The sequence below is a fragment of the Pteropus medius genome, unplaced genomic scaffold (genome assembly GCF_902729225.1).
Source record: "Pteropus medius unplaced genomic scaffold, Ma_sr-lr_union100, whole genome shotgun sequence".
Classification (NCBI taxonomy): domain Eukaryota; kingdom Metazoa; phylum Chordata; class Mammalia; order Chiroptera; family Pteropodidae; genus Pteropus; species Pteropus medius.
This window is the reverse complement of record NW_024344561.1, coordinates 392,113-419,931: the sequence shown is the minus strand read 5'-3', so window position 1 is coordinate 419,931 and position 27,819 is coordinate 392,113. Positions and strand designations below refer to the sequence as shown.

General features: G+C 48.4%; 1 protein-coding gene across 1 annotated transcript; it reads left to right on the top strand.

Annotated features, from left to right (window-relative positions):
- Positions 1-197: 197 nt before the first annotated feature.
- On the top strand, positions 198-27,427 carry LDLR (low density lipoprotein receptor). The gene is made up of 18 exons (XM_039873147.1): positions 198-422; positions 7,278-7,397; positions 7,828-7,950; positions 9,602-9,982; positions 11,921-12,043; positions 13,772-13,894; positions 15,169-15,288; positions 15,788-15,913; positions 17,759-17,930; positions 18,016-18,240; positions 19,399-19,517; positions 19,795-19,934; positions 21,007-21,148; positions 21,246-21,398; positions 21,907-22,044; positions 23,834-23,908; positions 24,991-25,148; positions 25,788-27,427. Exons 1-18 carry the CDS (start codon positions 236-238, stop codon positions 25,821-25,823), a joined length of 2,661 nt encoding a protein of 886 aa, XP_039729081.1. The 5' UTR covers positions 198-235; the 3' UTR covers positions 25,824-27,427.
- The last annotated feature ends 392 nt before the right edge of the window (positions 27,428-27,819 follow it).

Genomic DNA, 27,819 nt, shown 5'->3' with positions numbered 1-27,819 from the left:
AGGCTCAGCTCTTCTCAGGCTCCCCAAACTCCACAAAGCAAAGAGCCTGCCTGCCTTGGAGCGGCTTTGGAAAGCACTGGCATCTCAGTCAGGGCTTCACGGGTTAAGGGACCTATGTCACATCAGCCGTTCGAAACTCCTCCTCTCATAACCCCTCCTCTCCCAGCGAGGTGAAGATATTTAAAAATCACCCCACTGCAAACTCCTCCTCCCTTCGGGAAAACCTCACATTGAAATGTTGCAAATGACTGGAGCTCCGCGTGCGGTCGCCGCCCGGCTGTGCGAAGCCAGGTTTTCCAGCGGGGACGCTGCGGACCGCCAACGGCGGCGGGCGGCCAGGGCCGGGGCGTTGCTGGCAGGAGCTGGGAGCATGAGGCTGTGCTGGTCCGTCGCCCTGCTCCTCGCCGCGGCGGGGGCTGCAGGTAAGGCTGGCTCCAGGCGCCCGCGCGGGGTGAAAGTGAGCCACCCGAACTTGGGGAGCCCTTTGGTAATTTTTTTTAGGGGGGAAAGCAAAAATCACTCCATTCTTGGGAGACGTGGGAAAATGGCACTAAGTCCTTCCCAAACAGCTTGAGGGAGAACTAAAGGACGCGAGGGTTTGGGGAGTCTGGGGGAGTCAGGCAAGACAGGGTGCAGGTTTCCCCACAAGTCTTAGTCGAATGAGGATCCCCTTGTCTCCCTCAGAGAGAAGCACGGAGACCTCCAGCCCTGGGGAGGGGGGACCTCTTCCCGGAATTATTCTAGGAGCAAGGGTGACAGGCGAAGTCCGTCTGTTAGCCTGGAGGTCCCTGCGGGTGCTCCCCGCGTCCGCCTGCGAGCAGGAGTTACCGAGGCGGCCTGGTCGGCTTTGTGCTGCAGAAGGGCGCCACTGGCTCTCGGAACCCAGCGGAGAACATCCTCCGGACCTGGGCAGCGCGCTCCTTCCCAAGGCCAAGGCTTCCCGCCCCGCCCCTGCCCCGACGGCCCGCCCCCGAGTTCCCATTGGGCGCGATTCAAACAGGAGAGCCGCTAGCCTCTTTCTTTGGCCAATGGGAGGCGACGACTGAGGAGGCGCACGGGGAGGGGCGGGGCTTGCGCCGGGGTGGGGCGGGGCCGCCGCAGGATTCGTGCTGCTCTTGGTTCTGGGTGAGGAGCCGGAAAGAGATTCCTTGCCTCAGTCGCGGGCTCCTGTCGCAAAGGACTCGACGCGCCCGGGGCCCCTGCAGCCGCCGCTGCGAGCATGGACAAGACGCCCGCCGGGTACCTAGTTCGCCCCGCGGTTTCTTCCGCGATCTGTGGCGAGGCCTTCATCCCCACTTTGCCCTCCGGGCCGCCCTCGCTGCCCGCCCAGGACAGTCATAGACGTGCCCCCGGGCCACCATCAGGGCCTCGCTTGCTTCCGAGGCTGAAACGTTGCCTCAGAAACATCCGTCCCTCCTCGATCGGAAGAGACGGCACTTCCGGGCAGAGCAGGGCAGGGACGGGGAGGCAGCAACACCCGACAGACGCCTCTGGGTAGCCTCGTTTGTTCAGAGGCTCCAAAGTAGTTCAGTTGAGCTTCCCACTGACGATTTTTCATTTTAAGGAGTTTCAAATTTAAATTTGGGCAAGAGGCTAGTTGATGTACGATCCTGAGTGACTTTAAGTGAGCTGCCAGAGACAGTTGACCTTGCCCTGGATAACGGATAAACATGGGCCTTTTCCTACGTAGAACCAGCTCAGCCCATAAAAGGATTGGAATTGCTTGGTTAACAGGAAGTTGTTTTCTTTTTTTCCTTTTTCTTTCTTTTTTCTTTTTCTTTTTTTTTTTTATGGGGAAGGGGGTTTGCTTTGAGTGGAGAGCTTTGAACTCTTGGAATTACTACCTGTGACACGTGGGTTTCTGCTGAGTGGAGGAAAGGTGGGAAGTTCAGCCACATAGCAGAGAACTAGTGTAATTTGGCTACCAGTTTTGTAAGTGGAAGCAGCATGGCTTGATTAGGAGACACTGGATTAACCTATATTTCACACACTGATCGACTCCTTCCCTAGGAAGAAATAATGGCAGTGAAGTCTTGAGCAAGATGTGTTGCTTACTTTAGTTTTCTCTCTCACTGGGTGGCTGGGGATCTGATGTATTTCCTGTTCTCAAGGAAGCTCTGATGGCTGATGTGTTCCCCAGACTCCTGAGACTGGCAGCTACTTCTCTCCTCTGGTGAGAACATGATGCTGTACATTTGTAGCAGCCTTGGCTGCCCCAGCTTGCTTCTTAACTGTCTTCAAAACATTTTCAGGGGAAATTGTCCGTTTCCTTTGGAAATGGAAGTAGTTGGAATCTGAACTGCAGGCTTTCCCCTTAGCTAGATCAAAATCTGTTAATAGTTGTCTGAAGCAAATCTCTAATGGCCACCATAAGGAGACAGTATCTTAAGACTGACATAGAAAGCAGGCAACTCCATAGAATATAACAGAATTTACTATAGGGTAATTTCCTTATGGGAAGATAGGTCGTAGTGGAAGAGAGAACCCAGCAGTTTTGCTCAAATTATTCACTAAAGGCTCCCGTTAATGGCACCTTTTATTGTTCTTTATTATTACCTGAGTATAACTCAAGTAATAATGATTGACCAGACAAAGAGACAATGCTACAGTGCCAAAGGCCTGATGGTCTATACTGTGGCCAGGTTCATATTCATATTCATCTCGATTGTCATCCTGATCATTACTTACAAAAGTATTTATGGTTAGATTTTAAGGAACACAGATACTCATTAACTAGAAAGCTTTGATATGCTTTCTAAGGGCAGTGAAGTTGGTCAAAAACCACAGCATGAAAGGACACGAGGAAGGAGATGTTTTTTGTTCACCTCTATGTTTATACAACAGTTGCGTGCGGAGGATCAAATACGCCAAGAGCATACCCAAACTCAGAGAAAGTAGAGTGTCCTGCTAAGAGTTATATCTGCTTTAACAACTTCTTCCAAAGCAAAAGATAGGGAAAACTTTATTTTTTTGAGACTGCAAACCTTCAAAGGGAATTATGTGCCTCATTCTTTCTTTCCAGGGGAGTCCTGCTCTTACCTGTAGGGTTCCTCCCCTGATAAGATCCTTTGTTGCTCGATGCCTTGGTCTCTTCACGTTCCATATTATGTACATTAATAACATCCACGCTTTGCCCAGCTGTCAAGCAACTGACCATTTATTGCTAAGACACTGTGGAAGTAACCAGCAGTGAATAGTGACAGACAGGCTACTGCTCTTCAAAGTTGCTGGCAACAAAATATATATCAGGATCACTCCTGGGGAAAATACCTTGGCATCCAAGTTTGGAAAAGAGCACTGGTGAATTGATTTCTCATTCATTTTCAGCTAAGTCTTGTTAGCTCCAGCTATTTCCTTCTCCTGGGAAATGATTCTATCATTTTGACTTTCCTACCACAACAATCTTCAATAGCATGGGACATTAAACATCGAAAACGTTTACTATCTATCTCATTGGAGAAAAAGCAGAAGTGTGTATTCTTCTTTTCTGTTTCGATGACTTTGTTCCTGATTTGTCAGTCATAACAGGAGAGATCTAAGGGCTAGAGTTTAGAGATTTTTTGTGTGAGGAGGGGTGGGAGGAAGTGCAGTGCTTATGTAATTTTAGGCATCTCCAGCTTTCGCTGATATTTATACAAAACTAACAGTAAAATCCATCCACTTTTCAGACATTGTCTGGAACTGATGGCCAGCTGTTAGATGACCTTGTCTGATAGAAATAGGTAGTGGTGGGGTCTTCCTGTTGGTGAGGTCTTCAGCCATCTATGGTTTGGAGAACTGTCATCAGGTGAAGGCTTGATGTCTAGGAAAAGGGTTTATTGTTTTTAATCTTTATTCTTCTTTAAAAGTCCTCAAGATATAATATTTCCAGTGACGCGTTTTGTTTGTAAGATGGGTCCTTGTGCAAAGGTTAGGAGGTGAGAGCTTTAGTGGTGTGGACGAGAAAGTGGTTCTACAGAAAGAAACCTCACAGGGTGATCTCATCATGAATTTCTGACTGGGCCAGGTTATGGTGCGTAGTCATCCCCCAAGCAAGTAGCTTCTTTAGTAAAAGTTTTATCTTAGCCTTAAGCAAGCCCTGTCCTTGTTTCTGTCCATTTAGGTTTATGAGCCTATGAAATAAGAGTAACTACCCTCAAGAGAGCATGCAGTTTTTTTCCTGTCCTGTAGTCCCATCGCTGCTTTGCTTTCTTCCACCTCCATGTAATCTTTCTGTTCCCTCCTTAACTCAAATGCATAAAAGAAACTGCAAAACTATCAATTCTGCAGAGCATTTGAGGTCTTGCTTCCCATTAGTTTGGCTCAAACTCTTAGAAAAATTCTCTACATGTTCAGATGTCCTTAAGTCAACAGTGATAACCAAAAGCTTTGACCATGTGGTGGTGGGGTGGTTGGATGATGACAGAGGCTCCTCCTCCAGGGTCCTCGTTGCCAGTGCTCCTTGCCTGAACTTCCTTTTCAGTGTCTTTTTCTGGAAACCCTCAAAGTCTAATTGCTTTTGCTCGCCCTGTGTGCCAACAGTGGGGAGGGGTGAGTCATTTCCTCCTTTCGACACGATTACGACTCAGCGGTGAGTCAACGGGGTGCATTGTAGAGGCTCCTCCGAAAGAGACACCCTATTCAGATCAGTGGTTGGGCAGTGCAATTATCAGTATGTGTGACCGTGGCAGATTCTAAAGCTCAGCACTTCCCTCTCCCCTCCCTTCTCCTAATTGTCCTCACCACTTAGGTCTCATCATTCATATTACCAAGTTCTGTTGATTCTTTAAAACACTCCTTGTATTTCTCTATCACCTCTGTCCTCCTTTGGGCCTCTCTCATATCTCCCCTAATCTCAACTGATTAGTTTCCTAACTTTTGGCAGGAGCATTGGACTTGAACTTTGAAGAACCAAAGTTTATTTCCTTATTAAGTTGAGGAATCATTGATGTACCATAAAATGGACAAATATTAAGTGAACAACAGTTTGGTGGGGTTTTATAAACGTCTGTTTCCGTGTAATCACCTCCCATTTGGCTCTAGAATATTTCTAGCCTCCCACAGAGTTTCCTTGTGACCCTTTGTCTAATTTAATTACCTCCCCTACACACCAGAGACATCCACTAATCTGAGTTCTATCAATATAGATTAGTTTTGCTTGAACTCGAACTTCACATAAATGCTATCAGAGTACTCTTGAGCAAAAGATGCCAGACACACATTTCGGCAATTCATCTGTTTTGATCCGTTTATCAGCTATTTGTTCCTTTTTTGTTCTGGTCTTTAATCCTCACAGCACTCTCTTGGAAATAGGGACCGATCTTCCCCAGAAGGATTAAGTCAGTTGCTCAAATTGTTTTAGCTAACTGGCCTGGCACGCCATTCACACCCAGGTCTGTCCAATCACCTCATTACACTGCCTCTCAGGAAATCTACACAAAAGTGCTGGGTGAACCATCAAAAGTAGGCATAAAAAAGAAGCACATCTTTCTACCATGAATCCCTTTACCAGAAATGCCAAATCAGATTTCTTCATCTTTCTATGCATATTTGAGAACTCAACTACATACATATGTATGTAAGTAAATAAAGAAGAAAAATGAGTAAATAAATACTGTTGATAAGGAATAGCAACTCAAATATTTAATTGTGTTTCACAGACACCAGGGCAGTGAAAGATAGATGCTCTTTTTGCATGGTTTTCCAAAAGTCCCCAAAATGCAGAACATTCCTTAACAGCTGGAATCAGGTCGTGGAAAATCATAACCCATTTACCTTTTCCTGGCATCTTATGGCTGCAGTAAAAGCCTTCCTGTCTCTTGCATAAATGTGGTGATACACTGTGGATAGCAGAATGGTTTTCCAAAGTAAGCCAGAAGAGATTAGTAATAAAGTAAAGCAAATGGTGTCCTATTTTCCAGAAAGGTGATTTTCAAACTGGTGGCTATTCAAAAAGAATATCGAGGAATAAAGACACATCTAACTATATAAAATGCTTGTTAAGATCTTAGTCCTTCCTCTTCGAGATTCAGAATGAAGAAGGAAGAGCTTCTCTCAGGCAGGCAAAATCATTAAAGTATTTACTTTCTCTAGTTCTTTTTGTCTGGAAGTTTTTTCCAGGAATGGAATAACTTTCTGGAGATGTGATTTCTGCTCATGCATGAATTACCTTCATGCAAAATGAGCTAATGGCCAAATTTTGCACAAATCATTAAACTATTTTCTTGGTTATGGCTCATGTTCAAAATTAATTGATAAAAAGAAGAGGCTTCTTAATCTTCTTAGAAGGATAATGAAACATATAACTAATATAGCCAGTAATCAAAACTTATATTTTACATACTATTTGCCTATAGAACATTTGAATCATCAGCAAAATTCTGTTAGCTGTTTTTATTGTTTTTGTCTTATTTCTCTATTTAGTCAATATAAAACGTGCTGAGGTAAGCCGAATCAGAATTTTATTGGCATCATTGTTTTAATTTACATAGGAAATCAAGTTTATACTTTGAGATTACAAGATTTTTATTACCAGGTATCAACAACCAATAAAAGTTTGCTATGTTCCAGTTGACACATAGCAATGTATTCTAAATCAAAGCATAATATGTAAAATAAAAGGCAGTCAATATAATTTTAATCTCTTTTCCAAGGTACAAAAATCATGTATTTTAGGAAATCTCTCAAACACTTACTTTGTCCTGACTTTTATATAAAAATCGAGTCTTTCTTTTTCTTGAAAAGGTTTCCCTTATTACATCTAAGGCTATTGCTTCTGTTCCATTTCTTTTGATCTGACCTCAGATATGTGATTATCTTTGCTGGATCTCTGCTCTCTGGCCTCCACATTAATAATTTCTCATGATTTTTCTCTCTTTCTATTTCCTACTGGACAAAGCTCCTCAAGTTCTAATGATTTTGCAGTGTCAAATTTCCTCATTACTATTCCCAATATATGTTTGTAATATGCTAGATAATTTTCTTTATTAATGTGCACAAAAGTGCTAATATTTTGTTCCCAAATCCCAATGGATTCAAACTTTGGACTCAACAACCATAATGTCAAAATCTTACACATTTTTGATAAGTCTCTTTATCGTTTGTTTATTTGTTTTGCATCCTCTACTATACTTTTGGATCATGAAGTTTAATTTGTTGTGTGGGTTTCGTTTCCTGGAAACCGGAAAAGGGTTTAGTTTCCGGGTTTTTCTTCAGTTGGCAGGAAACGGGCACGTTAGCGTGGTCAGTTTCTGATCCTGGCATTAAATCTTCTTTCCCCTTTCCTTCTCTCTCAATAGAAGACAAATGTGAGAGAAATGAGTTCCAGTGTCAAGATGGGACGTGCATCTCCTATAAGTGGGTTTGCGACGGGAGGGCCGAGTGCCAGGACGGCTCTGATGAGTCCCAGGAGATGTGCTGTGAGTTTCCTTTGGGCGTGACACCCACCCCAACCCCTTTTGATGACAGAGTCACAAATGAGTTGGAAATCGGCCATCCAATTGGTGTATTCGATGAGTTGGGACATGGAGAGAAAATATATTCCTGGAACTTCCCTTTAAAAGCTCTTTTTTAGAAAATTGAGGTGAAATTCACACAACACAAAATTAACCATTTTAAAGTGACCAGTTCTATAGCATTAATATATTCATAATATTGTGTAATCACCACCTCTATCACATTCCAAAAACTTTTCATCACCTAGCATCTAATTTTTAACATGCTGTTAAATTTTGACCCAGAAAGGTGGAATTGTCACCCTCTTTCTGAAAACTGGATTCTTTGCTCAGCTAAGGGTGATGAGGCAGATACGTCTCCCCAAGTTAAGACCCAGTCCTCTTTCTCTCACAGTGTCTATCACTTGCAAGTTGGGGGACTTCAGCTGTGGAGGCCGTGTCAACCGCTGCATTCCTCAGTTTTGGAGATGTGACGGCCAGATGGACTGTGAGAACGGCTCAGACGAGCAAGGCTGTCGTAAGTGTGGCCCCTTTGCCAAGTTATCTGTGTGGCCCACCTGGGTTGCAGGCTCCTGTCTGAGTTCGTTCCCCAGGCATCCCTGCCCGCGGTGCGGATAGTCTGCTCTTCCCTCCGCTCCATTGCCAGGGCATCTGCCAAACCCCTCCCCACCTTTGAACCCCACCTTGACCAGAAGGCATTGGGGAAGGAAACGATGGTGCCCCTCTTAGGGCTATCGGCACACTCGGTAAAGCCGTCCTTGCTGAGTGCCCGCCACATGGCACACGCTCTGGTTAGTAAGCCACTGTAACCACTGTCAGCCACCCCTGGAGGCTGAGCACACAGTAGGTGCTCACCCAACCAGCCACTGAGAGGAGAAAAGCTTCACCAAGCTGAGGCTTCTGCAAAGGAACAAGGCCAAGAGTGCTAGGAGGGTGTCCACTTTGGACCTGGGTGTCTGTCTTGCCTCTTTCATTTTATGTATTATTTATTATTGTTTTTTTTCAATTGCATGGATTTTTTTTTTTAATGGAGTAAGGCTCTCAAAAACAAAATAACTGGGAAAAATTTAAATAAGATCACATCAAATCTTCAAGTTCACAAAATGTAAAAACCCTCAAGAGATATTTTTAACAAACAAGATGTGAGGGTTCACTTGCATTCTAAGTTACCTTAGAAACACACATCTAACTCTCATTAGCGGTCATCTGATGAAATGACTCTTTTTGAAAAACTGGATTGGCTTCTTTTCCAGGCACTTTTTTTCTTTCACCTTTACTGAGAGATAATTGACATATAGTGTTGTCTAAGTTTAAAGGGTGTGACGTGATGATCTGATACACATATGCAGTCGGTCCTCTGTAACAGCAGGTTTTGACTCCCCAGACTCGACCAACTGCAGACTGAAAATACTGGGGGGTAGGGGATTCCAGAAAGTTCCAGAAAACAAAATACAAATTTATTATAAAGAAGTGTACCGAATTTATGCAAACGAAGTGATGTGTAGGCATACCCTGCTGTGGCCTATATGAAAATACAGAATATATGCAAATACTTCACCATTTTACAATAGGGACTTGAGCATTTCGGATTTTGGAGGAGGCGGGTGTTTCTGGAACCAATCCCCCAGGATATCGAGAGCTGATTATATTGTGAAATGATGACCACAGTAGGATTTCTTAACACCTCCATCACCTCACACAATTACCACTTTTGGGGAGAGGGTGTGGGGTGGGAACTCTTATTTATTTATTTTTAATGTTTATTTTTCTTCGAGTAGACAGTCAATATTATTAAGGGGCTCTAATAATAACAACAAAAACAACAACAACAGCAATCCCTTAAACGCTTCCTGTATGCCCAGCCCAACTTGAGAGTTTTACTCTCCAGTCTTCATAATAATGCCTTGAGGCACGAATAGATGAGGAAACTGAGACACTGACTGGGCCCCAGGGTGAGCTGGGGAGGCTGAGCTAGACAGTGGTTCCGAATCCAGGACTGCTGACCGCTAGCTACCCAGACCCCCTCCGCCGCTGCCTGTCCAGGGTCCACTAACCAGGGTCTGGCTTCTCCTTGCTCAATGTCCCCATCTGTGAACTGGGCTGGTGTTGGGAGGCAGGGGCTCCCTGTGACCGGTTTGTCATCTTCCGCTCTCCTACCCATCCCACAGCCCCCAAGACGTGTTCCCATGATGAGTTCCGCTGCCAGGACGGGATGTGCATCTTCCCGAGCTTCGTCTGCGACTCGGACCTGGACTGTTTGGATGGCTCCGACGAGGCCTCCTGCCCCACGTCCACCTGCGGCCCCTCCAGCTTCCAGTGCAACAGCTCCATCTGCATCCCCGAGCTGTGGGTCTGCGACGATGACCCCGACTGCGAAGATAACTCAGACGAGTGGCCGCAGCGCTGCGGGGACCGCGGCAGGTCCGCAAAACGGGACAACCCCTGCTCTGCCTTCGAGTTCCACTGCCGCAGCGGCGAATGCATCCACTCTAGCTGGCGCTGCGACGGTGGCCCCGACTGCAAGGACAAGTCTGACGAGGAGAACTGCAGTAAGGGCTCCGTGGGGGTCCCCTCACCTGTCCCCGGGCTCCCCCAGTTGTGAGATGGGTGTGATTTCAAATCACGCACATATTTAATTAATCTCTTTTTTGACAAGGGGAGGAAGCCCCAAGCTGCACTATTATTTTGGTGCATAAAGGGTCCTGGGCTCCAAGCCTGGCTGGTGACATCTGAGCTGCGTGACCCTTGGCCAAGGACTCAACCTCACTGCACTGTGGCGTCCTCCCCTCTAGAATGCAGCAATAGCATTGGCCTTGGTAGGCTTCAGTTAGAGTCCAATGTCACCCAATAGAACTTTCTGTGCTGCCCAGTGCAGTAGCCGTTAGCCATGTGCATAGTGCCACTGAAGAGCAAAAGTTTTAGTTTTATTTCGTTCTAATTAATTGAAAGTTGAATAGCCTGTGTTGGAGATAGCTCGGATAGAGAAAGTGGCCGTGGCCCTCTGTCAGTGCTCTGTGCCGTGAACACACTGGCCATCATTTTGAGGCTGACCGTGTAGAATCCCTGCCAGCTGAGAAGGCGTTTTCTTCTTTCTGTGTCTTTGGTATCCCTGGCCACGTGCATAGTTTTTATAGGGTTGTAATCGCTGTGTACATGTAATTAGACTTTTTTAAACATCGCATTTTAAAAACAATGGATGAGTTTGCATGTGATCAGTTCTCAAAGTTAATACAAACTCGTTTAATCCTTATAACTTGGGAACAGACTTCTGCCCCTCTTTACAGATGGGGAAACTGAAGCACAGAAAGGCAGTTAATCTTCTGAGGACACACACCTGTAAAAACTAAGAATTCCATCCTCCTACCATTTTAACTGTCATCAGAGTTCATGTTTTGCTGAAGTTACCTTTGAGGTTCTTTTCTTTAATGCAAAGATATAATAAAGATTAAAAATAGGATCATTCCCCTAGGTAGCGGAGCAAGTATCACTTAAACATACAGAGCATCAACATTTTGCATATTTTTTAAGGATGGAGAGGGGATAGTCCTGCCCACAGATTTATTATCTCTTTTTACTGATATCTTGAAATCAATTTTAAATTGTAATCATTTTTATTGTGAAATACAACCCACAGGAAAATGCATAAAATGTAAACATAGCTTAACGACATAGCATAAAGCATATCCTGTGTGAGGTCAAGGTCTGGACCACGACCAGCATTACCCTGTTCCAGTCACTATGCGTGTCCTCCAATATTTAATTGTTACATCATCTTTTATCCTGTAGCTTCATCTCATCAACATTTTTCATGTTTGCCATCTTAGTCATTTGAATGACCGCATTGTATACTTGGTGGTATTGATCTGATTTATCATAATTTACTTGGCATGCCTCTGTGTAGCTTGAGACCACATCATTGCTTTTCTGCTGAGAATGGCTTGTTGGGTCCATAGCTTTTTAAAGAATTATGTAATCTAAAAAATGCATATGAGGCAAAATTGGAGAGAAATCTAGGAAAACCGTAATAATTGTGGTGGGGTATCTGGATTGTGGGTGCTTTCCTCTTTTTTCCGATTTTCCAAATTTTGCTCTGTTATGTTAGTAACAATTTTCCATGATTCTTCTTCATTAAAACAAAAGTACTGTCATAAAAGAAAATCTTTTAAAACCTACATTGGTTAAATTTGAGACTAGAGAGACAGATATGCCTGTGGAGTTTTCCCCCGTGGTGGGAAGGAAGGCCGCCTCTTTCCTTTTTCTCCTGCTGGAAGAAGCAGGTCAAATGGATGAGCCACTGCCTGCTGCCAGTGGAGGGGGCTCTGTGTGTTTTGTCATGTCTGAAGCTCCTCTGTCGACAGGCTGTCCCGGAGGCCCAAGGCAGATGGCTCCTTTCTATTAGGCCTCTGGGAAATCGCTGCTTCAGAAGTGCAGGTCCTTCCATCTTCCCTGCTCCTTAAGAAAAATCGACTCTGCTCTGTCTTTCCCAGCTGCGGCCACGTGCGGGCCTGACGAGTTCCAGTGCTCTGATGGGCCCTGTATCCATGGCAGCCAGCAGTGTGACAGGGAGTATGACTGTACAGACATGAGTGATGAGCTTGGCTGCGTCAATGGTGAGTGCCCTGGGCCATGGGGAGAAATGAGGAGATGAGCAGGGTGGGTCCCACATGAGGGCGGGGGACCCTAAGTCAGCCCCACACCAGCTGTGGGTCCTTGGGCAAGTTACTTGAACCCCCTGATCTGAAAAATGTACATATTAAAGTCCCTACTTCAGGACTGTGCTGTTTAATAAATTCTGAGTGTACAAGGCCCATATCTTTTGAGCTCAGAGTCACATGCACAGTACGGTTCCATGTAAAATATTTCCCTGAATTTACATGCTATGGCAGGTGTAGTTCCCCTCCTGGTAGTGACCTCAGGAGAAGCTTGCTCCCCTGAACCAGGAGACAGGCTCTGGAATGTGCAGGGCGACACTCTGCCGATAGCAGTTTGAGCATTCATCAGCAGTAGAATTAATTAAAAATTTTTTAAATTGTGGTAAAATGCACATAATGTAAGGATACCACTTTTAAAATTTTTATTAAGATATTTAGAGACAAATTTTAGTGAACAAAAAGTTAAATTCTTATAATGCATTATTTTTTTAATTGTCTGAAAATACATACAACATAAAATTTACCATCTTAACCATTTTTAAGAGTCCAGTTCTGTGGCATTCAGCACAGTCACATTGTTGCACAACCATCACCGCTATCCATCTCTGTAACTTTATCATCTTCCCAAACTGAAACTCTGTCCCCATAATAAAACACTAACTCCCCAGCCCCCTTCCCCTTCTACTTTTCTGTCTCTAGGAGTTTCACTCCTTTAGGGACCTGATGTCAGTGCAGTTCTACAGTATTTGTCTTTTTGCCACTGGCTTCTTTCACTCAGCAAGTCCTCTAGGTTCACCCATGCTATGGCAGGTGTCAGAATCCCTTCCTTTTTAAGGCTGAATAATATTCCATTGTATGGATGGAGCACATTGTGTTTATCTAGTCACCAGGTGAAGAATGCTTGGGTCGCTTCCATCTTTTGCCTATTGTGAATAATGCTGCTATGAACACAGGTATATGGAAACAATGTTAAAATGGTGATGTAGTCACACATCACTGGAATATACAGCTCAAAAAATAAGGCTATGGCCCTCAGCAGCAAGACAGGCAAAACTCATAAGGTCAGGCCTGAGAACAAGAAGCAAGTTGTAGGAGGTTACTGAGTATGGTTATTTTACGAGACTTGGAAATGAGCAAAATTCAACAATATATTGTGCATTCATACTTGTTTGATAGAACTACTAATGAAAAAATAAGGGAATGGTAAACCCAAAATTCAGGATCATTGTTAATTTCGGGCAGATGTGACGGAGGCTAGTGGGGTGGGACAGTTCAGGCCGTGTAATAATCTAGGTCATGGGGTCTGCAAACCATTACCATAAAAGGCCAGATAGTAAATATTTCGGTTTTATGGGCTAGTCTCTGTTCCAAGTAATCAGATCTGCTATTGTCTTGAGAAAACAGCCACAGACAGAGTGTAAATGAATGGGCCGAGCTGTGTGCTAATAAAAACTTTAAATAAACAGGCAATGGGCGGGTTTGGCCATGGTCCATAGCTTGCCAACTCCTGCTCTTGGTGATATTCTAATTCTTAATCTGGGTTCTCTGCTGTTCAATAATTATTATGTTTTATCAGTGAGTATATTTGCATATAATCTTGTACGGGTTAACTATTATATTATTGAGAAAGACTAAGCAGGGTCCCACAGCTCAGAAGCACCTGACTCTCTTCTTTGGTTCTCATAGTGACTCTGTGCGAGGGCCCCACTAAGTTCAAGTGCCACAGCGGTGAATGCATTGCCATGGACAAAGTGTGCAACTCGGTCCGGGACTGCCGGGACTGGTCAGACGAGCCCCTCAAGGAGTGCGGTGAGCCCCGGGGTGCCAGCAGCTCTTGGAGCTTGTAGGGAGCTAGGAATGGGACCCAGACATGAGTGCTGTGTGGCTACAAGGCTCTAGCCCCCCCCAGGCCCCCAGGTGCTCGGCTGTGGGGCGAGACAGATGTGGGGATGCTCAGGGATAAGTGGCTTTGCTTCCGAGTCTCAGTTTTCACGTCTGTAGATTGGGACCGTAGTTGCTGGCACATCCCAGGGCTGCTGGGATGCTGGTAAAGTTTTGGCAACACTCTGTGACCCATAGTTGGGTGAATATTCAGACTTCCGATCACGTGGTCTCTTTGCAGCTATTTAACTAGACCGTCGTAGCAGGAAAGCTACATGTACGAATGCGTATGTGCACACGTGACTGTGTGTGCCTGTGTTCCAAAAAACTTTATTATGGACACTGAAATTTGAATTTCATAGAACTTTTATGTGGTACGAAATAACATTTTCCTTTTGATTCTTATTTTTCTTTTCAACTATTTAAAAATGTAAAAACCAGTCTTAGCTGTTGGGCCTTGTTGGGACAGGTGGTCGGCTGTCCTTGGCCTGTGCCTCGGGGAGAAGGCTAGAGCATAAATTATGGCGCCTACGCCCTGGGTTTGAGTCCAGCGGTATCGTCTTGGGCAAGTCGTTTAACTTGGCCGTGACTCAGTTTCCCCACCTGCGGTTCGGCTGCCTTTAATCTTGTACAGGTTAACAAGATTGGGCGGATTAAAAGAGTTTATGTAGGTAATCGTGGTATGTCGTTTTCATTTTTTATAATTAAAAAAAATTTTAATTGTGGTTGAAAAAATAACAAAATTTATCATCTTAACCATTTTTAAGTGTACAGTTCAGTAGTGTTAAGTACAGTCACTTTGTTGTGAAACCATCATCACCGTCCATCTCCAGACGTTCTCATCTTCCCAAACTGAAATTCTGTTTCCATTAAACACTAACCTGCTTTTCCCCTAACCATGGAACCCACCCTTCTACTCTGTGTCTCTATCATTCTAGCTCCTCTAAAGACTTCGTATAGGTGGGATCTTACTGTATTTGTCCTTTTATGTGTGGCTTATTTCGCTTAGCATATGTCGTCCGGGTTCATCCATGCGTTGCTCGTGACAGTGGTTATTTTAAGTCGTCTTAGGGGTCGGGATAATTCACTGGCCTTAAAGTCATTGTGGTGATCGTGATAAAGATGATGAAATAGCGAGGGTGGCAGGAAGCAGGTGGCTGGAAGCCCGAGCGTGACCCGTCTGTGCTCCCCACCCCGTGCAGGGACCAATGAGTGCCTGGACAACAAAGGCGGCTGCTCCCATGTCTGCAACGACCTCAAGATTGGCTACGAGTGCTTGTGTCCTGAGGGCTTCCAGCTGGTGGGCCGGCTGACATGCGAAGGTGATTCCCAAGCAGAGCGGGCGCTGGGCCTCCCCAGCCCTTTCCTCCGACATGGTGGCCAAGCCCTCTGTGCCTCGGTTTCCCCAGCTGTTACGTGAGCATGAAAGCAGTCCATACTGACAAGGCCGTTGGGATTTAACAAGGTGCCAGGGGAACGGGGTGTCTAGCGCAGGCTTAGCCCTCGAGAGGCACTTGGTTCTTCTCTTTTGGGATTAATAATTAAGAAAGAAGTCTGCTGACCTAGCTTTTGCTCTGTTGGCCTCGCTCCTGAGGTGAAAGGTGAGGTCAGGGTTATTGCTGGAGATGATCTGGACCATTTCCATGATTTTATTTCCAAACCTCATGGTCACTGAGACCCCAGACCTGGCGATCTTCCCCAGAGGACATGGCTGTCCCCCATTTGCTGTTCTGGGGCATGGCTTTGGGTCGGAGCCCCCCCACTCTAGCCACGGCCCGTGAGGAAGATACCCCAAACCTCTTTCTCTGGCACGACTCACAGATATCAACGAATGTCAGGACCCTGACACCTGCAGCCAGCTCTGCGTGAACCTCGAGGGTAGCTACAAGTGCGAGTGTGAGGAGGGCTTCCAGTTGGACCCCTTCTCCAAGGCCTGCAAGGCCACGGGTGAGTGCACGGAGGTGGCGGGAGGGGCTGGCCTGGCTGCTCTGAAAGCAAACAGGTAGAGAATTTCATCATTTAAACTTTGCATGGACTAAAATGACCCCGGTGTAGGCTGTTTGCTCCCGAAACCTCTGGCAGGTGAATGAGCAACACAGCTAGGAATCAGGCTTGCTAGAAGGCTGCTCTCATGTGTCTGGCTTCTCAGTAGTCACAGGTCAACCCCATTGGGGATGATTTGCAGCCCTCAGCCCTGCCGGGGACTTCAGGGGCCAAGAGGTAGAAAGCCGTGGCCCCAGACAAGTCCACACCTCCTCCAGCTCTTATTAGCTAAAGGTACTTGTACTCAAAAAAAAGCAAGTGCATTTAAAAGAGATCGAAATATAATAGCTCATAAAGAAACAAAATAGTAGAAATAGCTGAGTTCCTTTTCTACCTGAAGTTTAGGTTAGAATTGCAACTGTGCACTAATTCTTAGAATTACCTAAATCAAGGGATGCCATGTTTTTACAGGCGTAATTGTTCTGGCAGAGTGGTCGCCTGGACTGTTGCCCAAATGTTCTTTGTTTTGCATCATGTTCTGCTCTTGCTGTGTGATTCAAGGGTCAATTTTGCAGAAATAGTTTAGAGCTTCTGTTTCCCCGAGGATCTCTTAGGCTTTAAGTCCTCCTCCCCTGTGGTCATCCCTTTAGACAGCCTCCTGGCCTCCCTCTGTCACATCCCTGTGCATGTCCCAGCTCTGGGGACAATTGGGGACTGAGTTCCTAAAATCCTCCCGGATTTGAAATTTTACTTTCATTCCAGTCTGTACGGGTCAGTGTCTATACACGTGCCATCCTGGGGGCGGGGAGGTGTCACAGGAAGGATGTTCGGAGTGAGGTCAGTTGTAGAGGTGGTCAGTTTGTTGTTGAATATTGGTGTCATGGATACAGCACACCCCCCACAGTTAGAGAGACCTGGGTTTGAATCCTGCTCTGCCACTCACTAGCTGTGTGACCTTGGGAAAGTCACTTCCTCTCTCTGAGCCTCAAACCCTTTATCTGTGAAAGGAGGTTGACAGCAGCCCCTGCCCCAGGAGTGTGGGGATTGATGAGGAAAACTTAGTAGAAAAAGCACTAAGGAGAATTCCCCACTATAATAAATTGCTGCCTGTACATTATCCGTAATCGTTTGATCTTTGGGTTTTAAAATGTAAGCTCCTGGGGCCCAGGTGTTTCAAAATGTAGGTTTTATTATTATGCACCTATGGTGAGGTCAGCAGATCAGGAGACAACTGCCATTGAAAAGACAGTTTTAATGGGTCCCAAGAAGATGGGACATTCCATGCCATGAAGGGCCATGTGGGGTAGCCCCCAGGTTGCTCAGGAAGCAGAGGCACAACGGGGAACGCGGGCAAAAGCCTTGGTTGTCGTTTCCTTGGGCAAGAACAGGTGAGGCAGGGTGAACGGGCTTAGGATTGGCTAGTTTGAATCATTTCAGTGCCTCTGAGGCGTAGGGACTGTCCTTGGTTATCTGGTTCTTGGCCCTGCGGTGACGTGACCAGGGCAGGGGAAAGTCGCCTGGAGGGAGACCCCAATAAAGGAGGTGGTGGGTGTGGGCTGGGTAGCTTGCATTTGAAGCAAATGGGTAACTGTCTGGGAAGCAGCCAGGCCCGGAGGGAGGGGGTGGCTTCCGTCCAGGATCCACAAGGGCCCAGATGTCAGAGCATAGGAACCGTGTGGCTAATACACCAGGAAGGCGCTGTCCGCCCCTGTCGTAGGTGTCTCCCCTGGTTCAGCCAGACCCCGCGGGGTGACAAGCAGGGGCCAGGGGTCCCTTCCACTCCCCTGAGCACCATTTCTGGTCCCACAGGCACCATCGCCTACCTCTTTTTCACAAACCGCCACGAGGTGAGGAAGATGACGCTAGACCGCAGTGAATACACCAGCCTCCTTCCGAACCTGAAGAACGTGGTCGCCCTGGACATGGAGGTGGCCAGCAACAGAGTCTACTGGTCCGACCTGTCCCAGAGGAAGATCTACAGGTGAGCCTCGGCCGGCACGCGGCCCTACCCCAGTGAAATACTGGCCCCTGGAGCTGACACCCTGGCCCTCCTCTTTCCTCCTCAGCACCCAGATCGACAGGGCACCCAGCTTCTCCTATGACACCATCATTGGTGAGGACCTCCAGGCCCCCGACGGGCTGGCGGTGGACTGGATCCACAGCAACATATACTGGACGGACTCCATCCTGGGCACCGTCTCCGTGGCTGACACCAGGGGCGCGAAGAGAAAGACGCTCTTCAGGGAGAAAGGTTCCAAGCCAAGGGCCATCGTGGTGGATCCCATTCACGGGTGGGTGTTTCCCAAGGCCAAGGGCGCAGGGAGAATGAAGAACCAGTTAGGACTCGGGGTGACGGGGGAAGGTTCGTGTCCAAGTAGACGAGGCGGATTGGAGTGCGGGCTGGAATGGGGGCCCTTTAGAAATTGGAAAATAAAATTCTGATTTGGTCTTTAATGGCAGAGTGTCCTATTGCAGGATAGGATTGGAGAAAAGTAAAAAAAAAATAATAAGCGGGCCCAACGTTTATCGATGCACAGTTTTTGCGTGGACAATGCATGAAGGTCGCCACCCTGTGGAGGCCCCAGGCAGGTGTCTGTAGGAGGCTGTGGCTGACTCAGCAACTCCAGGGGCCATAGAGTCCCCTGAAGGAAAGCATGGCCCCTGTCCCACATACTCTGTGTCTGTCAGACCACGTCTGCCAGCACAGCATATTATGTGTGGGATTTAACAACTCCAGAGGGGTTCTGACAAACCCAGATGGCAGCAGTAATCAGAGGAATTCAGCCTCCCAGCTGCCGGGAGAGGGAGAGAGATACTCCCAGAAACGGTCTACTGAGATGTAAGTGGTGGTGGGGTGTCTTCATACGTGCGTGTGCACACATGCGTGTGTGTGTGTGTGCCTGCTCTTGTGTTTCTCTTTACCTGAACAACAGCCGCTATGGCACTCCGTTCTCCACCTGGCTCTCATTTGGCATACGGGGTTCATTCCCTTTCCAGCGGATGGGCCACGATTTATTTAACTGTTATTCAGCACATGGAAATTTAGAATGTTGTCCCTTTTCCTCCTGCCACTCACCAGGCAGCACTGCTTTCTTGCGGTGGTCTGGAACCAAACCCTGACTATCTCTGAGGTATGCCTGTATATATACTTGAAAAGCCGAAAATAAAAAAAAAATTACAAAACCCCTAGGAAAGCAGTGTATAGGGTGCAGATTCCAGGGCCCCAGTCCTGACATTGGAATCAAAACTTCCCTTTGTTCTTGAAGGTTCTAAAATCCTTCAAGATTTTAGTAGGCAAGGTCGGGGGAGCAGGAGAAACCATTTCGGGGTCTCCGCGGGGACTGTTTCGGAGTCTTGGCACGGCTGCTTCCAGTGGAGGCAGCTCTTCAGAGTTAGCGGGTAGCCACCCCGCCAACGTCCTCACACCTGACTCACTGCTCTCCCATCAGCTTCATGTACTGGACAGACTGGGGAACTCCTGCCAAGATCAAGAAGGGGGGCCTGAACGGCGTGGACGTTTACTCACTGGTGACAGAGGACATCCAGTGGCCCAATGGCATCACCCTGGGTATGTTCAAGGGACTGTGGCCCCTGGGGATTGGGCACAGTCGGGAGAGAGGAGAGTGGCCAGGCCACTCCTGAACACGACCATGCAGCTCCTCGAGGTTCTGCAGTTAAAACTCGCCCCGCCCCTCCCCCTGCATTCGGCTCAGGCTCACGTGGCCAGAGCTGCTTTTCTGGGCATGTCTCTGCCGGGCCCTTTGGGGGCTCCTTCCTGCTGGGCCAGGCCCAAGGCCCCTCCAGTGTCAGCATGTGGCCTCTCTTTGTCCACTTGTGGGTCCTAGATCTTTCCAGTGGCCGCCTCTACTGGGTCGACTCCAAGCTCCATTCCATCTCCAGCATTAATGTCAATGGTGGGAACCGGAAGACAGTTTTGGAGGACAAGAAAAAGCTGGCGCACCCCTTCTCGTTGGCCATCTTTGAGGTGAGGGCTGGGAGCATGTGAGCACGCTTTTGGGGCTTCATAGCCAAGTGCTGTTTACTGAGCGCCACTCACTATGAGGCGTGAGCACGCATGCGCACGTGTCACAAACACGGTCTGGTTCATTCGAGCCAAGACTAACTCAGAAAACTGCCTGTGACTATGAAGAGGTCGTACGCCTGGTGTTATTTCTACTTTATTCTTGCCAAAAGTGTCTTGAAAGGTCTGAAGCAGCCGTTCTCAATCAGAGGCCATCTTGCCATCCAAGGGACGCTTGGAAATGTCTGGAGACTTTTTAGTTGTCACAATTTGTGTGAGGGTTACCACCAGCGCCTCGTGGGTGGAGGCCAGGGGTGCTGCTAAACAGCCTACAAGAGGAGAAGGGGCCACCACGAAGGGTTGTCCGGCCCCAGGTAGCGCCCTAGTGGGAAATTCTGCTCTAAAGAGGTGTAGCTATATTTGTACACCCAAGTTCAAGCAGCTTGATTCACAATAGCCAAGAGGTGAAAGCGGCCGGGTGTCTGTCAAGGATGACTGGATAAACCATATGTGGTCCATCCATATAGTGGAATATTATTCAGCCTTAACAAGGAAGGAAATTGGGACACCTGCTACAACATGGATGGACTTAGAGGACATCATGCTGAGTGAAATAAGCCAGACATAAAAAGACAAATACCATCTGGTTTCATTTATATGAGGTCCCTAGAGGAGTCGGATCCATAGAGGTAGAAAGTAGATGGTGGTGTCAGGAGCTGGGGGAGGGGCGTGGGGAGTGAGCGTTCAGTGGGGACAGAGTTTCAGTTTGGGAAGATGAGTAAGTTCTGGAGATGGATGGTAAGGACGGTGGCACAACAACGTGAAAGTCCACAGAACTGGGCACAGAAATGATTAAGATGGTACATTTTATGTTATGTGTATTTTACCACAATTAAAATTTTTTTTCAAAAGAGAAGAAGAAATAATGCTACCGACAGAACCACTTCTTCCCAGAGACTCAGGGGTTGGGAAGTCAGCAGTCTGTGTCCCGTCCCAGCGGTTATGGGACCTGTCATCTTCCTTAATGCCCATGTAGGATAAAGTATTTTGGACGGATATCATCAACGAAGCCATTTTCAGTGCCAACCGCCTCACTGGGTCCGACATTAATTTGATGGCAGAAAACCTGTTGTCCCCAGAGGACATAGTCCTTTTCCACAACCTCACGCAGCCACGAGGTAAAGATGGGGTGGTCGCTTCCCTGACTGTGCTCTGGAATTCTCTAGAATTTCCTGACCTCATTCTTGCCCTGACTCCCCACCTCTTCTTCCTCAGGGGTGAACTGGTGTGAGAGGACCACCCTCCCCAATGGTGGCTGCCAGTACCTGTGTCTCCCGGCCCCACAGATCAACATCCACTCGCCCAAGTTCACCTGTGCCTGCCCTGACGGCATGCTGCTGGCCAAGGACAGGAAGAGCTGTCTCACAGGTGGGGCGCCAGCCTGCCTGGCACAAGTCCTGCTTCTGCCACCCTTGCGGCTGGAGCTTCCTGAGCCTCTCTTTGCTCATCTGTCAAATGAGAGAGTGAGGCCCCAGGAGGCCCTTGTAAGGACTCCTGAGCTGGGTTAACCAGTCTGCCTTTCTCGCACTGTGCTGGGCTCTTAGACACAGTTCACTCCTAATGTCTAGTTCGCTCTTAGGAGGTGACTGATTTTAGACATTGAGTGAGGAATGGTCCTTTACAATTCTTCTCATCCTCAGAGAAAGCCTCGATTTGGAGCCAGTGTGTCTGTAACACTGCAAATCTCCCTTTTTGAAAAGCAAATAATGAGATGTAATAATGTCGATATTAGTGGGTTTGTATTTTCACTGCATTTGCTTTCAGTTATTGCTTTGTGGCCAATGGCACTCACTTCCCCTGCGTTGTCGCTAGCAGCACAGAGCTCGCAGAGTGGCCCTTGGGCCACAGGCCACTCAGAAAATGCTTCTTCTTTCAGAAACCAAACCCGTGGTGACCACCCAGGAGCCCACCACAGTCCGCTCGACAGCTGCAGGGCCGAAGCACACAGCCAGCCTGCAGTCTGTGGCCATTCCTGAGCTCACCACTGCCAAGACAGTAGCCACGTCCCACCAAGGTAAAGGCTGGGACCGCCCTGGCCCCCAGCTCACTGAGATGAGCATCTAGATGAGCTCCTTCAGAGGCCAGAGCACCTTGTTGAAGAGCTAGAGAGTAGATTTAGTTTGGGCTCCTTCGCTGGCTGACTGTGGCATGGTGTGTGCATCTCTGAAGCCTGTTTCCCTACCTATAAAACCAGGCCAGTGACAGTGCCCGCCCACCTCCCGGTAATAGTGGGGATCATGTGAATGCCTGAGCGCGTGGCGGCTGCTGATCCCAGAGTCTGCCAGGTTTGGGGGCCCAGGAGTCTGAAATGTTATCCAGGCCCATTCACTGCCCTGTTTTTAGGTGTAAGGTGAGGCAGTATCTAAGCGGTTACCAACAAACCCAGGACTCAAATATTTTTATCTTGTATTTTAAAAAAAACAAGTTACATACAAGGCCTGACCACTTTGTCTTGTAAATAAAGTTTGATCAGAGCCAGGGTCCTAGTGAGGCAGGTTCATGTGAAAATAGCATCAGATCCAGACTTCCTAAAAATCTAGATATTTTGTTCATCATGGGGTTTTAGAATTAATTTTGATTTTTTAAAAATAATGCATTAAAATACTACTGGATTACTGAGTTTTGAGGGGCCCCTTTAAGTTTGTGCCTGGGCGAGTGCTGCCTAGCCCGGCCTCAAGGTCATGACCTCCTTGTAGGCGGTCAGAGCTGGGCTCTCAGTGAATTGACCCAATACCCGCCATGCACATTTTTTTCCACCAGAGGGCGCCCGGCTTGGGTGTGGGCGCTGCCGGAAATGGAGCTCAAGGACTTCCCTGGCCAGAACAGAAATGTCACATCAGCAAGTTTCAGACTTTTTTCCCTTAGAGTAGCCGAAGCCTTTGTTAACCATAAACGAGATTAATCAGAAACTGCCGTGGCTGTGGGAAGCCTGGAAACCTGGAATCCTTCTCGCTTGTGGGAGCCACTACTTGAAAAACCATTTCACAGACGGGCTTCTGGAATTTGGCAAAGGAGCTCTTTTAAGGGAAAAACTTCTCAAGGACCCCACTACTGCTCTAAACTTATTGTTGTTACAAAGTTTCTTAAATATGCGCAAATGTAATACTGGGTACAGACTTCGTACACACACATCCAACAGCTGATAGAATTAAAACCCAGGTGGATTTGAATAAGACTGGTGATGTTCAGCACGGCTCTCCCGGTGTACATGGGTCCCGTCTTCCCCTCCGACTTGCCTGTGTAGAGACCTTTAAACTTTTGTTCCCGTGCAGCCCTCACGGTGTCTTGCCCCAGTACGCATGCGTAGTTATGTAATGCGGTCCTCCCTCCCCGCCAATAATTTTGATTAGCTGAGCACATTTGACACAGGACTCTGGGGTTTGGTGCAGCCTAATCCAAGCTCTGGAGTTCGTCAGCATCGGGGGTCAGAAGGTGGCCCCTCCCCATCCAGAATAGGTTCACTGCCGTCAAATGCAGAACCAGGTTGAAAACACCACCAGTGACCATTGGGCATGTCACTACAGGTTTGTGTCTTGGAGGCCAGTGGCCCTCCCTCAAGTGCCTCTTGCTGCTGGGCTAAAGGATCCTCTTAAAACCACCCGGGTCCCATAATCCCAGTTGCCAATGCATAAGGTCCAGGCTCAAGCCAGCGTGATGCCCCTGTAACCTGGGAGATGCTCCAAGTTCCTCTGAATTTTTAAGGGTAATGAGAAACGTCAGGTGTTCTTTGGTCATCATGCACCTGCTGTGTTTCCATGGCCCTGACTGAGAATCCGAGCCTCCGTTTCTCTTCTCCCACGCAGCCCTGGGCAACCTTGCTAACAAAGCAGACGCGAAGACGAGCATGATGAGCGCGCTGTACATCGTCCTGCCCATTGGTAAGCCCGCCAGCAGGTCTTCCCGTAGTTCACTGACCTCCCTGCCCAGCCACCTTTTCTCCTAGGAACTGGGGCATCCCCACCTTATGTCCTGCACTCTCCCCTTTCTAGCTTCATTCAATTAACAAATCTAATTGGGAGCCTACTGTGTACCGAGCCCGCTTCCAGGCTCTGGGGACACAGCCGTGAAGGGGACACAGCTGTGAAAGAAACACACCCTGCCCCCTGGGAGCTGACAGTGAGCAAAGTGAGTTAGCCGATGTGTCAGATGAGGAGATGGAGCCGTGGTCCCCAGGGTGCAGTGGCAGGTGCTGCAGGGAAGGCCTCGCTGACACACCTGGAGGAAGCGAAGTGAATGGTTCTCTTGCAGGGGCGAGTTTATAGAGCTCTGCTCTCCCTCCCTCAGCCCTGTCAGTCACAGCTCCATTGGCATCGCACCCCTCGTTCCTTTTCTGAGGAAATCCTTTCGAGGTGTCCCATCAGTACCCAACCTGCTCACAGACACCTGCATCTCCATGCCCAACAGTTGTCCGACTGTAGGTTGACAAACGTGGCAGGTGGGCCCCTCACCTACCTGGTGGCTGCCGAGGGCGGAATCTGCCCTGTGTCTTCCAAGCGAAGCCTGAGTTTCTCCCGCACTCTGAGCAGAGGCCAGACCCTTACAAACCTGGGCTGGGTGAGCCCTTGGCTGTGCCCCGGGTGGTGGGGTGGGGAGAGGACAGGATGTGGCACACTGAGGTCCACCACACATGATGCAAAGAGCCATCCAGCCCCACCCGCATTAGACGAGAGTGAGCTGTGGTCCCATGTGGCTGAGAACAATGCCATGTCTAAAGTGGAAGCCCCATGCGTGGATAACCCCGGAAGAAACCGGGGAGAATCGACAACTGGGCAGTCGCAGTGGCTTTCAAACAAGAGGTTTATTGTACTTGCAAATACATTTAAAAAAAAAATAATGGACAGTATTGTTCTAAATCAGAACAAAACCATTCACAAGTGAAAAGGCCAGGAGTTGAAGGCAGCTATTCCTCCCTCGGGGCGCGGGCCGGGCAGGGAGTGACGCCTGTCGCCTGTCCCCGCAGTGCTGCTCGCCCTCTTGGGCTTCGGGACCTTTCTCCTCTGGAAGAACTGGAGGCTGAAGAGCGTCAACAGCATCAACTTTGACAACCCCGTGTACCAGAAGACCACGGAGGACGAGGTCCACATCTGCCGCAGCCAGGACGGCTACACCTACCCCTCGGTGAGTACCCTGCCTGGCGCCGGCCTGCCACCCCCCCGCCCCCAGCAGGTGTAAGATCCTCCAGACCGTCCTCCTGGTGGGGAACAGGGAGGGCGAGTAAGGAGAGACCATGCGTCATAGGTGCCGGAGCCGAGGAAAGCCAGTGGGGGCTGGGAGGGAGGGGAGGCGATTTTAGAGCCGGTGGTTTGGGCAGTTCTCCCTGAGCAGGGGGTGTGCAGTGTGCAGTGGGCACAGCCTGTGCAAAGGCCCTGAGGCTGGACTTTGCCTGGTGGGTTTGAACACTGGAGGTGGCCAGTGTGGCAGAAGCTGAGAAAGTGAAAGGAAGAGGGAGGAGACAAGGCAGGGAGGGGCCGGGCAGTTGGGGCAGGACCTTGTGGGGCATGGGAAGGACTTAGGCTTTGCTCTCTGAGATGGGAGCCACGGAGGGCTCTGGGAAGAGGAGAGACATGGCCTGACTCGGGTGCTCATCGGCGCCCTCTGGTGGCCGTGGGGGAAAGCAGACGGGCGCCGAGGTCAGGAGCCAGACCAGGGTGGAGGTGACTATGCTGGTCCAGGCCGGAGATGAGGAGCAGGTGGCCTCTGGCCATGTTTACTGGATGTTGGACTGATTATTTCCGGCGTTTATCTTTTCGTTGACAGAGACAGATGGTCAGCCTGGAGGATGACGTGGCATGAGCCGCTGCCTTGAGTGCTGTCCCTCCCCAGAACCTGCTGCCTGTCAAGTGTAGGAAAAACACTTTCTCCTAAGACCCTTGACCTGCCCAAAGCCCTTCTGGAGACCTCCGCGCCCTCCTGTTCCATTCAGAGAAAGAAGTGGCCAGAAGCACGACTGGCAGCTGCCCCTCAATGCTGGCAGCCATGGGCCTGTCTGCCAGACCTCTGTTTTATATATTTATTAGTCTGGGAGGCAGGCGATGGCACATGTGGAATGGGATTTTTTTCTTGACCTTTTCTCCTCAACTGGCTCCTCACCTGAGGGACTGACTGACGGACACCGACTGAAAGATGCAAGTGGCTTTGAATGCAGGAGAGCAGGTGTTACCCACGGGGCCCAGGCAACGGCTGAGCCCCTAAACTCAGGAGTGAGAGCGTTCACCTCTGCCTCGCAAGCCTCGCTGGACGCCAGAGTAAGCTTTCGTGCCCCTAGATCAGGACCAAATTAGTGTTTTCTAAGCCGGGTATGTGTCCTCCCCTTAAGCTGGAGGGTCCCTGGTTGTTGGTATTGACATGGCTGAATCCAGCACACCAGGAGTGGCCAACCAAGCCTCATTCATTCACCAAAACTTTGCGTTCCCCAGGGAAAGCCTGGGCCACCCATTGCCCTTAATATTTATCAAGTGCCTGACATACTGGGATACCTTGTACGTGAATATAAGTGGCCTCCGACCTCTTATAGTGTCCTTCAGCCTGGGGTTGGCTATCTGGACACCACCCCCAGCCACTTCCCGGTGCCCGGCACTTGTCCTGTTCGGGCTTGTACACTGTAAAGCTGACCTCTGACCTCTGTTATTTTGCGTTGCTTTCCCCTTCTGGGTGGGGTGGGCTTCCAGGCAGGAGGTGGCCCCGGGGATGAGCTGCCGCTTCTCACAGCACTTCAAAGCTAAGATCCTGGCTATCTGGCTAGTTTCCACTTCTATGCAGATGCCCTGAGCCATTAATTTCCCCGACAAGACAGCCGTCACGGGTGGGTGTCCATATAAAACGTGCCTGGCATTTCAGCCTGTAAGACATCCGCTAGCATGGTCATCGTATGGGGTTTGTGCAACGAGAATGCTTTCCAAAATGGTCACACACGTCTCATTTACAACTGGAGACAGTGGGGGAACCTCCCGTGGCTTCCTTGTCACTTGTGCACTACAGCCACGAAACAGCACCCCACCCTGTCGGAAACTGGGAACGGTGTTTCTTTTTGTGAAGCCTGTAATTAAACCCTGTATGGGAGAGTGGGCCATTTTGTTATGTTTGCACTTTGTATATTTGTTGAAACATTTATCACTCATAGATATGAAAAAAAAAAGATGTATTTATTTTTGAAAGCCGCGGGCGCTGCATTTGTTCAGTGACCCCCTGGGAGTCTACATCGGGGCGACGGTCTCCGAGATGCCTCGCCTTCCTGTGCAGATGGCTCGCCCGGCTTCTGCATGGTGCGCCTCGGGAGAGCCGTCTGTGTCATCTATATGGGCTACTTTGAGGGGATGGGTTTAGTTTTGAAACCACTGTATAGAATGTTTTTATAGCCTGACTGTCTTACTGTGACTGATTAAATTTCTTAAACGAACCATTTGGCTGAACCTGACATCCTTTCGCCTTCTGTTTCCTCATTTCCTCCATCTGTTAAAGGGCTGGACCAGCAGGAAGAAAGAACATCTCCCCAGAGCTCAGGACAGGCTGCTGGCTCGGGGGTGATATTGGGCTCAGCTGGGCAGCAGCTCTGCTGGGCGCTTCCTGGAGTTGAGATTTTGCTAAATGTCTTGCTCGTCCATTCATTCAACACACATTTATTGGGCACCTGTTTTGTGCCAGGTCCTATTCTAGGTGTGTGTGGGACGCTGCTGTGAATAAGACAACAAAGTGAACAAACATCTGTGCCTTCAAGGACCCGACAGTTTAAAAGGGGAAACAGATACAATTACTACGTTTTAGAAGAGTGTTAAACAGGGTAACGCGACAA